Source organism: Hemicordylus capensis, chromosome 5, assembly GCF_027244095.1.
Source record: "Hemicordylus capensis ecotype Gifberg chromosome 5, rHemCap1.1.pri, whole genome shotgun sequence".
Taxonomy (NCBI): domain Eukaryota; kingdom Metazoa; phylum Chordata; class Lepidosauria; order Squamata; family Cordylidae; genus Hemicordylus; species Hemicordylus capensis.
In genome coordinates this window covers 99,011,421-99,028,036 of record NC_069661.1, presented here as the reverse complement: position 1 = coordinate 99,028,036, position 16,616 = coordinate 99,011,421, and the positions used below count along the sequence as shown (strand labels likewise).

At 44.5% G+C, this 16,616-nt stretch overlaps 1 protein-coding gene across 8 annotated transcripts in view; it reads right to left on the bottom strand.

Moving 5' to 3' along the window:
• Positions 1 to 1,494: 1,494 nt before the first annotated feature.
• The window catches only part of CORIN (corin, serine peptidase), a 199,901-nt gene continuing 184,779 nt past the window's right edge, over positions 1,495 to 16,616 (bottom strand). For 5 of the 8 annotated variants that reach the window (XM_053254366.1, XM_053254368.1, XM_053254369.1 and 2 more), the window contains 2 exons: positions 11,475 to 11,608; positions 1,495 to 8,460 (listed from right to left, as the gene is read on the bottom strand). In XM_053254366.1, the coding sequence (XP_053110341.1) occupies positions 8,278 to 8,460; positions 11,475 to 11,608 (317 nt within the window). In that variant the 3' untranslated portion in view covers positions 1,495 to 8,277. The remainder of the gene's footprint in view (positions 8,461 to 11,474; positions 11,609 to 16,616) is intronic. The other 3 variants (XR_008308281.1, XR_008308282.1, XR_008308283.1) reach the window with 3 other exon arrangements.

Here is a 16,616-nt window from a genome sequence, read left to right as displayed (position 1 = left end):
TACGGGGGGGGGAGGGGCGTGCAGCGGCAGGGGGAAGAGATTTTTGTAGAGACTGCAGCATGCAAGGAAAGTTTAAAACAAAACAAAACACACAAACCAAACTCTCCCACACTGTGATTCCAACTCTGATCACCTTCTGGACTGCTCTTTAAAAAGAAGAAAAGGAAAAACTTGTTTAATGTTTCATGTAGTCTAGTCCTATTTATGTACCATTCATTTCAGGGAGGACTTGATCAATTCACATGGCTGGTGCCAGTTTGGAGTACGGTGCATATCTCCAGGATTAGTGTACACAGAACAATCTCTTGTGAATCAAACCACACACCACAACTTTTGGTAATGAGTGTAGCCTATTGTGGTAATAGCATTCCCCCTCCCCTGCCCCACCTCAAGAGTGTTTGTGATTATGAAAAATGGCTGCAGTCTCATGTGCAGTGATCACAGGTGTGTGGAGCTGATTCACTCCTAGACTGCCTCTGTATGCTGAACACGCAGCTAGGAAATGCAATACCCATTGTACACATAACTGCCAGCAAAACAGGCATTACTGGATTGTTCTCAAAGATCCTTAACTTATTCCCTTGCTAAAATGAAAATCTGATACTTTTACCACTTCACATTTTCCAAGAAATAGCAGTGTCAGAGGTTTTTGTCATGAAATATGAAGTGCGAAGGGACTTCAGCCTTTCCATTTTAATCATTTCACTGAGAATATTTTTCAACAGCAGACAAATAGTCCATCTGAAGCCATATTTCCAAGCAGCAGATCCCCTCAGAATCTGTTTTTCCTGTCTCTGGAACAATACATAAATTGTACAAACTACCCAACTTCCCCCTGCAAATTTATCACTTAAATAAATTGTGATATTACTAAGTAGCTGCTTAAAGGGGATCAGCAAAACATGATTTGATCATTGTGGTCGAGTTATTTCCATCTTTGATGTCACTGTTCAGCTGAACACTAAGTGCTGATTCCTACTTGCCCAGAGTCTAAAGAGCTGATCACATTTAAGCAGGCCCAGCCTGCAAGCTGGGCAGTCACTCAGGGCACCTACAGAAAGGAGTGGTAAGCAGTCTTTAGTGGCTTACAGTTTGTGGAGTGTATTATCTGCATGGAAGTTGCAGGAGACCTGTGAGACTTCAGTGGGATCCCAGAATTGGAGCAAGAGGACACCGGCAGCAGGTTACTGAGCAGTAGAGCTTGTAGTACTGCTAGGTTTTGCAATCCTGCACAAGCAACATAATTTGGCAAGACTGATAAATTGACCAGGGGGCGGGCGGGCAATGAAGGCACTGCATGCCCATGGCACTATTTATCCTAATGCACTGCTAGCCTTGCATTTAAGGCCACCGGTTCAAGCAAGCAATCTGAACATTGTCTGGGTATGAACATGCCTGGAGAAATGAATACGTAGTTAATAACAATTCCCATGATCACAATAGTGCTGGTCAAACAAATTATGTTTTGTGAATAATTCCTAGTTACACAGAGCATTAACTCAGATATTTTATTTAACTGTTGCCCTCAAGTTCATTCCCTCTTTTCCCATACACACTGCCCAATAGCCAATCAGTGCTCTCAAGGCCTCACTCAGAATCCTATCCAAGGTGACAGGCAATAGGGTGGGAGAGCTAAGACCGTTTTTGTTCACAGAATTTATTTTGAAAAAATAAATATGTGCATTTTCCCCCTCTTCATATGAGTTGAAATAAAAACAAACTAGCTTGTTAACACAACATGGATTACATATACTGCTTCGCTTGTGGCAGTCAAACAATGTTAAGAGTATGAATCCCGTCAAATGTGCTCTAATACAACTGTTGGATACATTTGATTGTCTGTCTACGACTTCACACAGGGAGATTATTACTGCATCAGAAGGGCGACATCTGGTTTTTTGAAACCCAAATACAGTACTTGAATGAGCAGACATGGCGGGGCGAGGGGGAAGCAGTATAAAACTACATGTACAAAATTATAGAAATGACTTTTTTCTACATGGAATGTTGTGGAGGAAATTACCGGGAAAAATATACTACTGTTTACTGAAGCAATGTGAGAGAAAACTCAATACACAGTTTCCTACAAAAAGAGGACGTGAAGCTAATCAAACAAGGGGCCCAGAAGATGGGGGGGGGAGGGGGAACCTCCCACAGGGTTGAGGGACCGGATGTGTGTACTGTTGTGGCAGGACTGGATTTCAACTGAACTAAACAGCAACTGCAGCTTTATTTTAATTAAAAAGATGAGTGCATGGCATAACCGATTAAAATGGTTTATATTATGAAAATCCTTTTGAATTTTTTAACCCAGTGGAGTGCACAATGACACCTTGTTAACCCCCCCACCCACCCCGGCAAAGAGCCATCTATGGGGAAAAGAGAAAAACCCGCAAAGGCTGTAATGACTGGGCAGAGATCTCTAAAATTTGGCACACAGGTAGTAGAGGATGGCAGCATTCTGTGCATTTAATTTCAAGCAAATCAGTCCATCCATTGATTTTTAATGGTTGTTTTTTTTTAAAGTGATTCTCAGATGTGAAGTTATTTTTGCTGCAGTTCTTGGATATTAGTGTGATTTCAGCTTATTTTTTTTAAAAAAATCATTACAAATTACCAAAATACTTTGGGGATTTACTTTTCAATTCATGCAACTGAGGTTTTCCCCTGTATAGAACTACTGTTATAGCAATAGTACTAGAGTCAATGTATTCATGACAGACTGATTTAGCCACTAGGAGCACAACTAGCCAGTATGCCCATGATAAGCTGTATTGAGTTTCTCATACTGGAAGCTTGCATGCTGGTATTATTTGCTCTTGATGGTTTGGTGCACATGACTGATGTACTATGCACATATTCAATCCATGCAATGAAGAAAAATGAGCTAACTCCCCTCTGCACAGTTTAAATAAGAGTACAATTAACCTGTTCACATTATCACAAACACAGGTACTTGACTATAGCCCTATTCACGTGTTATGTTCAACTCACATAAAATCTATGCGTAGTGGCTGACATCCAGACTAGCACTGCACTGACACACCAGTGTTTTCTGTCATACAATGGGAGTAGGGTGATTTTTGACAATCTCCCTTCTCTTTGAAGTGCTCTATGCCTCCCAAAAATATGTCCCTGAGGGTCAGTGAGCCTCAGAGGGAAGAGGAGTTGAAAAATCTCCTTCTCCCATTGCACAAGGGAAAATGCTGGCACTTTGATGCAGCATTAGTCTGAATGTCAGCCAGAGTACACATGTATAGATCTGTATGCATATACAGTTATGCACACATTACGTTCAGTGCGCATGCAGTACTCTGTAGCACGTAGGACTATCTGTGCCATGAGGGAGCTGTATCCCGGTCCTCTACAAGTGAACACATGTAGAGCCAGTCACACAAAAACATCCATGTGTACAGACACCTTTAGGCATGTACACCAAAATGTCTGAATAGGGCTTGTGTGAAGAAATGTTAGTAAGGAACAGGCTGTACATACAGGGCAGTCTTTTCAGGGATCACAGCTGCATTTTTTTTTAACAGCTGCTATCATGAAGATGAGAGCTATGCAGAGTCTGGTTTACATGATCTATCTCCATTGCACTAGTTGTACCCACACACAGAGTCTCATTGAAGAATTTGTCAGAGTGAATTGGGCCTTTGGTCTTAAGTGGTTTGTGGTTCAGACCATTATCTATTCAGGATAATGAAGAACGTAAACTACTGTGTTCTGTTGAAATCCAATACTCTGAATTCCTGGGGAGAAGTTTACTCTGGGGTGTTTGTTTTTTTGTCTCCCAGTCTCACAGGATGAACACAAAACATGTAAAGTCATAGGGGTTTCTTCGTCATTGAGAAAGTGAGATACAATGGCAAATGAAATATAACTTTTCAATCCACATAAATAGTAACATTTAGCAATACAGTGGTGGACCGTGTTTGTTACACACTACAAGTGCATCAAAAGAGAAGAACAGAGGTTACCAGTTCTAGTCTATCAACAGTCTGGACTATGTGTCAGTCCAGCAGGCCTGAGCTTGCTATAAAATTTGACACCACCCCCCGCTCCCATTGCCATGGTTTAAAAAACATCTTTCTGACTTCTTTATATAGTCTTAGAGCAGCATCTGCTGTGCACTGTTCCAGTGTACGGCCTCTGTGGTTCTTCAAGAGAGAATTGCAAACAGCCCAATTCTCTTGTTATTGTTTCAGGGGCCACTCCACAAGATGTGGCAAAATAAAGCCGTGCAGCCCTATGAGGGTGGGACAAACTGCATTGACAAAATCAGTGATGGTTCCACGATGGCCTCCCAAGTCAAGAACAGCTTATGCCAGAGTGCAGCCTCAGCTGAGGCAAGGGCTTCTGTTCAGTGATGCCTCACAAAGGAAGGATGCCCAAGTGGCTGCCCTCTATACCTCTTCCCAAGAAGCTGCTGCCCCTTGTAGAGTCGACTTTAACCTCTGGTGAAGGGAAAGCCCCAGAGACCTTATAGGCTTCCTTAATGAATGCCATTTTTCCCTACAGATGCTGTCAAAGCTTTTTTGCCTATATTTAGCCCATGACAGTTAACAATAAGTGTTTGTTCCAAAAGGACATAGCCTGAAGCTGAAAAACTGAAGTGCTCTCCTAATGTCTAATATAGGCCTGAACAACTTGGGCCCTCCAACTGCTTTTGGAGTACAACTCCCATCATTCCCAGCCACAGTGGCCAATAGTCAGGGATGATAGGAGTTGAAGTCCAACATCTGCAGGAGGGCAAAGCTCTCATCTGCAGCCCTGGTCTAGTGTGTGCTCTGCTTTCCCCTACCCCTTGTGGATGCTGTGGGTTAGGATAAAATGACGGCAAGACCATCTAGATCCTTAGAATGATGAAACAGAAATCACCTTGTGCTTAGAGCTGATGGTTTGGTTACAGCACAGTCTCATCATTAGGAACTATGCAAATCTGGGTTGGAGACATAAAGTGAAGTCCCCAGTTTGGATACCCATGGCAATGAGAAAAGCTACCTTAGTATAAAGGATATACAATGATACTAAGTAAAATGATTTAGCTGGAGCTTTTAGGACCAAATACAGATTCCACAAGGAAACCTATGAGCCATGGGATGGAAAGGGGAGCATTTGCCCTTAAGAAGCATGGCACACTGGGTATATGGAGATTCCCTGGGTTCAGTGACAGAAGGCACTTGCCAGTGTAGTCACCTGCCTCTAGAAAGTGTTTGGTTTAAGACGTCTCATGGCTATCTTGCAGCAAATTAATAAATAAATCCAGCATATGACAAATCTTCACTTTGACTGAACATAATTTAAGGTCCATGCACTACTATCCTATAAAAATTCTCCATGGTGTATTGAAAATCCTATTGGTGAATTATCTACAGAATGCCATAAGAATCTACTTGTAAGAACACTCTAAAGACTCATATGCCCTTTACTCAAGCGCCATGCAATCAACTTCAGCATACAAGGACTGAGAGGGGAAAGTGCCTCTGAACTAGAAATTGTAGGTATGTCTCAAGTTTTAAAAGTGATTTCATTTCATATCTTGGACGTTTGGAAACTAGGGTCTGTGATGCAGTGAAGCACCACCAATATTATCCGTGCTTCTGCCTGGGTCTTTTTGAATACCCTTCCAAGAACCGACAGAAGAAGGAAAACACAAAGGAGGCCACTTTTGAGGTAAGTAATCTACTGCAGTCCAGTACCCTGTGCCTGCTGAAAAAATTCTCCACTATTCTTACTGTGTGTGGAGACAAATAAATTTTAGTTCTAGTCCCCAAGGTCAAAGGAGTTCTTTGTTAGTTTAAGGCTTCACTCCCTGGAGGAATATTACAAATGGAAGGATCTGTGGGTTGTGTCTTACTAATCAGTCATCACTCACAAGATGGTCTTGGTATGCTGCACTGATTCTCTGGATCACGTCCAAGGCACAGTGGCAAGAACAGTGTGTGATACACAAGAAAGAAAAAGCATCTACAGGATGGCCTTGTGGTGCCTCCTCCCTGACAAAAGACCAAGCGGGCACTGGCTCAGGGCTTGCCCTTCAGAATGCTTCTTATGTGAACTACATACATCTTCTCTTTCTAGCTGGAAATTTGTTGCTAAGCCTTGAAACCTGCTGAGAGAAATAACAGTGTCTGCTAAGATAAAGGTCATTTGAAGGCAGCAGGAAGACGCAAGATGGCAGCCTCCAATCAATTTTTGTTGCTTGATCTGCCTCATGGCCAAAAAGGAATAAAATCCATTTGGGGAAGTGGCACCTGGGACAATTGGGAGAAAGTATATTTCACCATAGGTTACATGTGGGCCGTGCCAAGAAGGTAGAAGATCTTCTGCATTACCTCCTAGAATATTCCCTTTGAAACCCTTTTAGAGATAAACCCGTCATACATTTTAGGCAAGACTGTTTCCTAATGGAGAACAAGACTTATTATCCATTAGAGGTCAAAGATCTAATCATAGCTTATAGAGTGTCATTTGTCTTAACATTTTATATCTAAAATTACTTTATTCAAATATGTTATATTGGTGATTCATACTTTAAAAATCTGTTGTTCCTTTAAATGGTAATCCTTATTTTAAAATTGCTGGGCTACTGTTGCCATGGTAATCAGCCTGCTTTTTCTGTATTGTTTTGTTTTCTGTTATTGTTTTGTTTATAATTTGTTAGATGTGTTTGTGTGTGTGAGTGAAATGGCTTAAACAATAAATCTGTTCCCAATGATACTCATTGTTTGATAACAGCTAAAGCAGTTAAATCTGTTCTCAAACTTGTTGACACTGTGACCCCCTAAGATAATATCTAAAGTTACACAACCACATTATTTAAGCTATTGATTTCATTAGGTAAAGATAAATAAAGTGCATTTATCTCTTCAATGAAAAGGATGAGCTTGCTTGCTCCTGTTTAGTTTTTCAAACCCTGGCTTTATGTATGAGATTGCCAGTTTAATTTGATGTACCAACTTTATTTTAACTGGCATTTGCACTTTATAGCAACTGGGAGTCAGTATTTCCATAGCTTTCTCACTTAAATCTTTGTATACAGCTTCCACACAAATCCAAAATTCAGGGGCTGACATCCAGACTAATGAAGTGCCTGTGTGCAGCACACACACACTGTGTAGGAGAAGTGATTTGTGTGGATCTCCTCTTTCTTCTGCAGCCAATTGTCTCTCCAAAAAATATGTCCCTGAGAGTTGTCTCTCTCACAGGCATATATTTTCAGGAGCCACAGTCCGCTACAGAGGGAAGGGGAAATTGATTAAAATCACCCCTCCCCTGTGCATTTGTTGCACATGTGCTTTGTTTGTCAGGATGTCAGTCAGGAAGAGGCATCAATCATTGAGAACTTAAAGCAGTCCTGAAGCTCTCCTCTAATATCTCCAAGGTGAGGGGGTGGACAGGAAGACAGGAGGAGACACCACTCAGATCCTCCACTGCTCACAGTGTCAAGGGCTGGCATAGCTGGAGAACTGACAAGGGCTTGTCTCCTGAGAGGGAACCTTCTTCTGGCCTGGCAGCCAAAGAAGTGCCACTGTGGTGCCTGCCCTTAGCATTGTGAGCAGCAGAAGAGCCAGGTGGTTGTCTGCTCCTGTCTCCCTGTCCACCTCCCATGGCCGCTGACTGTCCCTGCATCTTGGAGATGTCAGATGGGATTCCTGCCTCTGGACAGCGGGGGGCCCAATCCACCATTTGAGAATCCCTGTCTCAAAACAATTATCATGAATGAAAATCTAGTCCAGCATATGAAAAGCAGGTTGCAGCTGGGGGGAGGTGGGGCTGAAGCTAGAAACTGATGTACTCATAACTTCTGCAAATATATAGACCCTTAGTTGCAAGAGATGGAGCCTGAAATTGTCTGCTTAGCAGTAGATACATTTCTTCTCTTGACATTTTAGAAAGCTAGTACCTCTACAGAACCCTTAATTTGAAGGGCCTGAAAGACACTGTATTACATTAGCAAAAGGTTGATTCTTCCTTAATACATTTTGGGGTGTGTGTGTGTGTGTGTGTGTGTGTGTGTGTGTGTGTGTGTGAAAGGTAATACAGCATTGCTAAAGAAAAAAGTCAGAAAGAGTTACAAAAATATTTGATCACTATTCAGAAGCACCTTTGGCGCCAGAAGACTTACAAATTCCTTTACGCTGTTCCATCACCTGTCATCAGCAACCCATAGAATTTATAATACACCAGATTTCTTTAGTTTGATATCTTCGTCATTCTGGTGCTCTTGGGCTTGCCTTTTGCCAGTCAGCACAGCATTTCTATTCAGAAGAATCAGTGGAGCAGAAATGTATGGATGTAGATTTGCCTTTCAATCCATTCAATAAAATGGGACACATTACTATACACTCCAGGTCCCAAAACTTTGGAAAAGCAGACAGAGCCCCAAGAGGTTAGGCCAAACAACGTCCAGCGTCCAGCAGGATGCTCACACACCAGAGGTCCACCACTGTCACCCTGCAATGACATCAAGATTATTCATTTTATGTAGCTACTCCTGCTAAAGCAGCAAGTCAGCTAAGGCTGATCCCAGAAGGTAATGAGATAATTATGGCTGTTAAATAATCCTGTGAGCAGGAATAACTGGGGATGTATGATAGAAATCAGGCCTGGCTTGATCACTCAGCTGGACAAGGTATATTTCATACAACCCCTGCAGTTAAAAGCAATGTGGCTGTGGAGATTTTTATCAACTCTGTCTGATGCCACAACTGCAATCTTTTCTTTCAGATGTGGACCCCAAAACTGTAATTGAAATCTAACTTCCAGTCCTGATTGTGGTTTACAAGTGGCTACTTCGTAAGAGACAGGATAGTGCAGCCTGTCTCTTTATGAGGAACAGTCCCTGGAAGCACATTACACACTGGTGCTCCAGCATACTCTGCAGTGGCTTTTTATTAACCTTCAGGAACAATTCAGTGTTCTAGTTTTAGCTTCTAGAATAGCTAAATGGCTTTTTCATACCTAAGAGGCTACTTCCTTACCTACATTCTTTCTCAACACCGAGGATCAGCCAAGAGTAGCCTCTTGATGGTGCCCTCTATTTATTAGACTAATATGCTGCATTTCTGCCCATGAAAGACCCACATGGAAGTTCACATAAAAAGTACAAGCTCTTCACATAAAGTACAAAGACCTTTACACAGTTAAAGAACTCTTCTCTTGGAGGAAGGGAACAGAGAGCATGTTACCCAGAGAAATGCCATTCCATATCGGCCAATGGAACCTCCCCACCATATCCAGCCTCTCACCCCACTCTGTATGCTTATAATGGAAGGGGAAGCCAAACACCTTCTGCCCATTTCCTGTTCCACTCTCTGTCCCTTCCCATTCCATTTGCATGCAAAGGAAAGGGGAAGGCAGTTGCACTGGGGGCTGGCTCTTTTGATGCACAGGGCCCTCGGTCTTGTACCCACCAGCAACAGAGCTACTAGGCTCAGTGGAGGAGATGGTGGGTGGCCCTTGTGCCCCGCAGCAACCCAGGTTCAAATTGGCTTGAAAACTGGAAGAGGGTGTTGGATTTCTTCAGAGATTATGAAAAGGTTTAATTATCCAATGCGGGGAGGCTGTGGGCCTGAGCCATGGCCTGTAGGAAGTTTTATGTACCTAACTATGCCCATGATTCAAGTTCATCAGAAGTTAGGGAAAGGGTGGTAATATGCCCCCCCCTGCAAAAGTTAGGTTAAACATTACTGTCTTTATATCAAAATTTCTCACAGAAACCAATGGTAATTGCTAATGATAAGTAATAATAGTAGTAGTTGTTGTTGTTTATCTGAAGTCTAAGGATTTTTGCTACGTCCCAGCCAAAGAACCCATTGCTGCTAGGAGCTTATCTCCCCTCCAGGAAGGATTGCATCAGTGAATGGTGAGACATATTCAGCCAGAGGACTGCCCACAGCTAGTGGGAGCCTATTCCCCAGGGCTTCCATTGGGCAAGTGCGGGGTGTGTGTGTGTGTGCTTAGACCTGGTCCCACAGGGTTTGAGAGGCCCCAAGCATGGGCGTAGGGTCCACTGGACAAGGGTGCCCTACAGCTGGGCGTGCACGCTCTTTCCAAGCGTGATCGGAAGAGATGAAGCGCACTGGAGCTGGACTTCCTTTCTCCTCCCTCCCTCGAGCTTCCTCCTCCCAGGCAGCGGATCACCCCTTACTGCCCTCAACACTCCTGGCTGCCACAGCCATGCTGCCCAGCCCCAATCCGTGGAGGACGGCGACCTCCCACAGCCCCGCGCCCAGCCCAGCTCCACGCCACCAAGACAGCACTACTGCTGGCCACCCTCTCACTCTGCACAGAAGGTGAGCCAGCAGAGGGGAAGGCTTGTCGGCGGGGGGGGGGAGTTAGGTTGCCCCGCTCCTTGCATCTCGCACAGGAGTGTAACTATAATTGAGCAGATGGGTTTAAAGAACCTGGGGCCCCCAGCTCCTGAGGGTCCCCAGCTCCACCCCTCCCTATTTTCTTCATTCTCTCCCTCACTCTGAGGGACCGCCCAGGAGAGGGGAGAACACAGGCCCCCTCTCCCCTAGCTAAGCCCCTGGTCTGATGTCAGATGCAGGGGGCGTGGCTTGGGCACTGGAGTGCGTGCATGCAAAGACAGAGGCCGCATGGCTCCGATTTGTCCCCTGGCCACCGGGAACCTCACTACACCCCTGCTATTCCCCCATGCTCCAGGAAGGAACTCTATCAGTAACAGTTGTGGTTGATCTGCAGCACAAGGTTTTTTTATAGAATAACTTGAGGGAAACACTTGTTCCTTTGTTTCTTTTTTTCTGTTCCTTTTCTAATTGCAAATACTTATGTAAGCCACCCAAAGTCTTAGGGAAAGGACAAAAAAGAAACCTAAGCCAACAAAACCCTGTGTTGGAGAGCAAGGGTCTCCATGAGGGACATTTGAAAGATTCAAGTACTGGACAGATGCAGCAGGTTGTATCTGTATCCTTTTTTCACTTTGGGAAACTAACAGTAGAAGATTAGCCTCGCAATCACCCTGTGATGCACATAGGTTGAGAAAGAGATGCTCCCTAGGTCACTTAATGATATTCAGAGTGAGCAAGGATTTGAACTGGGGTTGCCATGGCCACAGCCCAAGTCTAATTGCCCCCCACCGGTGTTCCCTCTAAGGTGTGTGCATGTGCAGGCGCACACACATTTTTTTATGCCCACTCAGTTAAATTTAGATCCCACTCAGGTTGAATCGGGAAGGCCCCATTCTGAATGCAGATGCTGCCTTGATATGGCTGCCTTCCGCCGTATCCTTCCTTCCGCTCACAGATGGAAAATTTTAGAGGGAGTGCTGCCCCTCACTAACTTCACTATAATCAATCTACACTCATCATCTGAACTTGCTGGTTATTTGCTCCATGAAACTGACCCCCATTGGACTAATTTGTGCAGAGCAGTGAAAAGCCAAGACTATAATATTCTTATATCTATTTTTCTTTTTTAAAAAATGTGCTCCAGAACTGACTTACCATACAAGAGTCCACAGTGCCAGACTCATAGCCTGCACATAACATCCTGGTGGTGATAGTCTTCATGTCAAAGTATGACTGGCATTGTTCTAAGGAAATAATACGAACTTCTCCTTCCTGAAGTTTGAAAGGCACTAAAGAGGTGGGGGGAGGACACAATTTCTGTCAAACTACATTCAGCTATGGAGAAATACTGTCACAGCCATTTTTGTTCTGTTATGTAAGGCTATGTATAACTTGATACCTAAAAATCTTTGCTTAATGAACATTGATAGTCAATTGATGTGCCTGTAACTTGGAATGCAGGCCATCCCCTCCTACAAAGGTGGAGTCTGAGACCAGAGTTCTGCTAGGGATTGAGAGTGCAAAGAGAGGAGGGATGGGGAAATGGCTTTTTGAACTTGCCCAGAGAAAGAGGGAGACAGTTTTTGGAGCAGGCTAGCAAGAAGCAATCGTGTGGGGCTGCAAGTTTGTGCTGTGGCTTGTGGTGGACTGGTGCTGCTTTGGCATTATTAATACTACTTACCTGCTCAAAGTGTGTGTGTGTGTGTGTGTGTGTGTGTGTGTGTGTGTGTGTGTGTGTGTGTGTATTTAAAAAGACATTACAAAAAACACGGGAAGTCTCCAGTCCCTGGAACTTCCTATTGTTTAGTAGCGGCAGATGAGTGCCGCTCCAGGGGAGGGGGTGGTGAGGGTGGAGGAATACACCTTTAAATGGCAGCGAACTTACCTGCCACCCATATCCATTTTGTAGCCATATCAGTTGACCCAGCATCCCACAGGGAGGCTCCTCCGCCCCCGCTGGTCAGCTGGGCTCTGCACACACATGGAGGCCATTTGAGAGGTTAGCATGGCAAGTTTGTTAACCCCTCAAGTGGCTTCTGTGCATGTGTACAGGCTAACTGAGCAGCGGGGGTAGGGCAGCCTCCCTGTGGGATGCTGGGTCATCTGACACAGCCATGAAGAGCATGCTGGGTACTGGCGGTGGGTAAGTTTGCCACCATTTAAAATTGTGTCCCATCACCCCTTCCGAGCGGCCCTCACTGGCTGCTACTACTATTGTTCAAGGGAGTCGAGAGCATGAAATATTGCTTTCTGCAAATCTGGAAACAGAGTTTTTTCTATCATAAAGCCCAAAACATTTCCTATAGTTATATTTTCCTGAAGTTATATTCAACAGGTGGATTTTGGAAAGAGGATGGAGAATTTGCCACATATTTTAGGTATAGTTTCTTTTTTCAAGGCAAAGATTATGAGCTAAATCAAGGATTCCCAATCTGTGATCCTCCAGATGTTGCTGAACTACAACTCCCATCATTCCCAACCACCATTTATTGTAGCTAGAGATGATGGGAGTTGTAGCTCAGCAACACTGCTGCCCATCTTGGGGGTGACCTGTTGGACTGTGGCTGTTCTGTGGGGAGTATGTGCAGGACCGGGGCCCAGGGTGAGTCATCAGTTCCTGAGTACCAACTACCCAGACTAGCCAACTCTGAGACTATATAGGAACACCGCCTGTAGCGGTGGGCTGGCCACTGCAGGGCGACACCAAAGGGGGTTCCCCTTCAGGGATAGTGAGGATCAGTCCCCCTGACCCTAGAATTTACATGAGTGTATGTTCTGGTTGTGTGGTAGTCGTGGGTGGGTATTTTATATTTTATTTTATGACATGAAGCTGAAGTTGCTGTTTAGAAAGCTTCTGCTTCAGTCTTGAGTGAGATTGGTTTATAATGTGTTTGGGCTTGTCAGGAGGTGGGGAAACAGGGAGCACATCCATTGATTATGGGGCAGCTATTTAGCTGGGGGTGGGGTGAGAATAGAAGAACTAATGTTGGCAAGTCAGCAGGCCATTACAGGGGAATGGAAATCAGAAATTTAATAGCTGTTTCCCCCTGCCAGTTCTTTGACCTTGGGGAGAAGTACCAACTATCCACAGAGCTTCATCTTGCTCCTTTTTAATGCCAGGTCAGTCCAGAATAAGTCAGAAATCATCCATGATCTGATTATGGATGAAAGGGCTGACCTGGTATGCATCACAGAAACTTGACTGGTGACCCAGTCTGGCCCCAGCTTCTCCCTCCAGGGTACTCTGCTGTGGAGCAGGTGAGGGACATGAGTGGGAGGATGGAGTGGCTGTGGTCTACAAGAATAACATCTCCCTTACCAGAATCCCCATCAAAGTAACCATATTGAATGTGTGTACTTAAGTCTGGAGACCAGGGATAGACTGGGACTTCTGTTGGTGTACTGATCACCCTGCTGCCCAATGGAGTACCTAACTGAGTTGACAGACTTGGTCCCAGGATTAGAGTCTGTGTTAGAGTCTCCTAGGCTTGTGGTGGTGGGGGTCATTAATGTTCACTTTGGGACCGATATATCCAGGATGGCTCAGAAGTTCATAGTGGCCATGACAGTTATGGACCCATCCCATGTGGTCCAAGGACTGACACATGTTGGTCACACGCTTGATCTGGTCTTTCACTCTGATCAGGGTGGTGTTCCATGGGTGGGGACTCCTGTGATTTCCCCATTGTCATGGACAGACCACCATGTGGTTAAGGTTGGACTCACAATCACGCCCCACCTCTACAGGGGTAAGGGGCCTATTAGGACAGTATGCCCAAAAATGTTTTTGGATCCAATAGGATCCCAAGAATCCTCAGAAGGATTTAGTGATGGCTGTACCAGTGATCCTGTTGATGCTCTGGTGGAGAACTGGAACAGGAAACTCACCAGAAGAGTAGACAGGATTGCTCCTAAGCATCCACTCCAACCCATTTAAATCCCCTTGTTATACAGAAGAACTAAAGGGGCTGAAGCGGCAAGATAGATGACTAGAGCACAAGTGAAGAAAGACTTGACTCATACCTGACAGATTACAACATAGAGCGCATTTGAAGAGCTATGCTCAGGCAATATGAGCAGCAAAGAAGCGATTCTTTTCTGAACTCACATCCAGCAGAGTTGTTCAGGGTTGTGAGAGGGCTAGTACATGCCCCTCCTCCCTTGAATCAGAGTCTGGAACCATCAATTACCCACTGTGATGTTTGTTTGTTTGTTTGTTTGTTTGTTTGTTTGTTTGTTTAATGCATTTTTATACCACCCTAACCCAAGGTCTCAGGGCAGTGTACAACAAATAAAAACAAAACATTAAAATCAATTAAATATTAAAAACAGCTTAAAACAAATCAATAAATAATCCAGAAGTTAAAAATTACAAAGTTAAAAAGCTAAAAGGCCTGGGTAAAAAGATAAGTCTTTAGAAACTTTTTAAAAGCTGCTAGAGATGGGGAGACTCTTATTCCCATGGGAAGCACATTCCAAAGTCTCGGAGCGACAACAGAGAAGGCCCGTCCTTGGGTGGCCACCAGACGACATGAAGGTAGCCACAGACAAGCCTCCCCTGATGTACGCAGTGGACGATGGGGATCATGCAGAAGAAGATGCTCTCTTAAGTACCGTGGGCCTAAGCTGTTTAGGGCTTTACAGGTTATAACCAGCACTTTGTATTTTGCCCAGAAACTTATTGGCAGCCAGTGCAACTACTGTAATATAGGAGTGATATGGTCTCTTCGAGATGACCTGGAGACCGACCTGGCTGCCGCATTTTGTACTAATTGCAGTTTCCGGACTACATACAAAGGCAGCCCCACATAGAGCGCATTGCAGTAATCAAGTCTGGAGGTTACCAACAAGGGTACTACTGTTTTGAGATCCTGAACCTCAAGAAACAGACGCAGCTGGTGTATCAACCAAAGCTGATAGAAAGCCCTTCTGGCCACTGCCTCAACCTGGGGAACCAGGGAGAGGTGTGGATCCAGAAGCACTCCCAAACTGCGTACCTGTTCCTTCTGAGGAAGTGTGACCCCATCTAGAACAGGTAGATCAATATCGCTTCCCGAGTGACGACCCCGCACAATAGGTGCCTCCATCTTGTCTGGATTCAGTCTCAGTTTGTTATCCCTCATACAGCCCATTACTGCTTCCAAGCAGGCATTCAGGGAGGATATGCCTTCTCCTGACGATGTTGACATGGAGAAATAGATTTGGGTGTCATCAGCATACTGATAACACCTAGCACCAAATCTCTGGATGATCTCTCTCAATGGTTTCATGTAGATATTAAAAAGCATTGGAGACAGTATGGAGCCCTGAGGGACCCCATATAAAAGCTCAGATTTTGAAGAGCAACAGTCTCCAAGCAACACCATCTGGGATCTGCCAGAAAGGTAGGAGCGGAACCACTGCAAAGCAGTGCCTCCCACCCCCAACTCCCTCAGACGTTCCAGAAGGATACTATAGTCAATAGTATCGAAAGCCGCCAAGAGATCCCAAAGGACCAACAGAGTCACACTTCCTCTGTCAAGTCCCAATTGGAGATCATCCATCAGGCCGACCAAGGCAGTCTCCACCCCATAGCCCATCCAAAAACCAGTTTGAAATTGGTCTAGATAATCAGTTTCCTCCAAGATCGCCTGGAGCTGGGAAGCCACCACCCTCTCAATCACCCTGCCCAACCATGGGAGTTTGGAGACTGGCCTGTAGCTACTAAACTCCGAGGGGTCCAAGGTAGGCTTCTTAAGAATAGGTGTAATAATTGCCTCCTTTAAACAAGGAGGCATCCTGCCCTCTATCAGAGAGGTATTTATAATTGCCACCAGGCTGTCCACAACAACCCCCTTGCCAGATAGTATAAGCCACGTTGGGCAAGGTTCAAGCAGAGTGGTAGGATGCACCGTTCATAGCAGCTTGTCCACATCCTCAGTTCTTTGTTCTTTGTGGATAAAATCTCTTGTATCTGGTTAAATTTTTATTTTTAAAATTTTATTTTTAAAAAAACATTATTTAAAATATTTCTATACCACCCAAAACTTGCGTCTCTGAGACTTAAGACTCAGATCCTACAATTACTGATGCGGAGGTGTCTGGCAACTCTTCTTATATGGTTAGGTTGGATCAGTTTCAGTTTGTGACTCTTGAGGATGTAGACAAGCTGCTTGGAACAGTGCAGCCGACCACCTGTTCTCTTGACCCTTGCCTGACATGGCTTATACTATCTAGCAGGACGGTTGTTGTAGAAGGCCTTGTAGATATTATAAATGCTACTCTGAGGGAGGACAGGATGCCTCCCTGTCTTAAGGA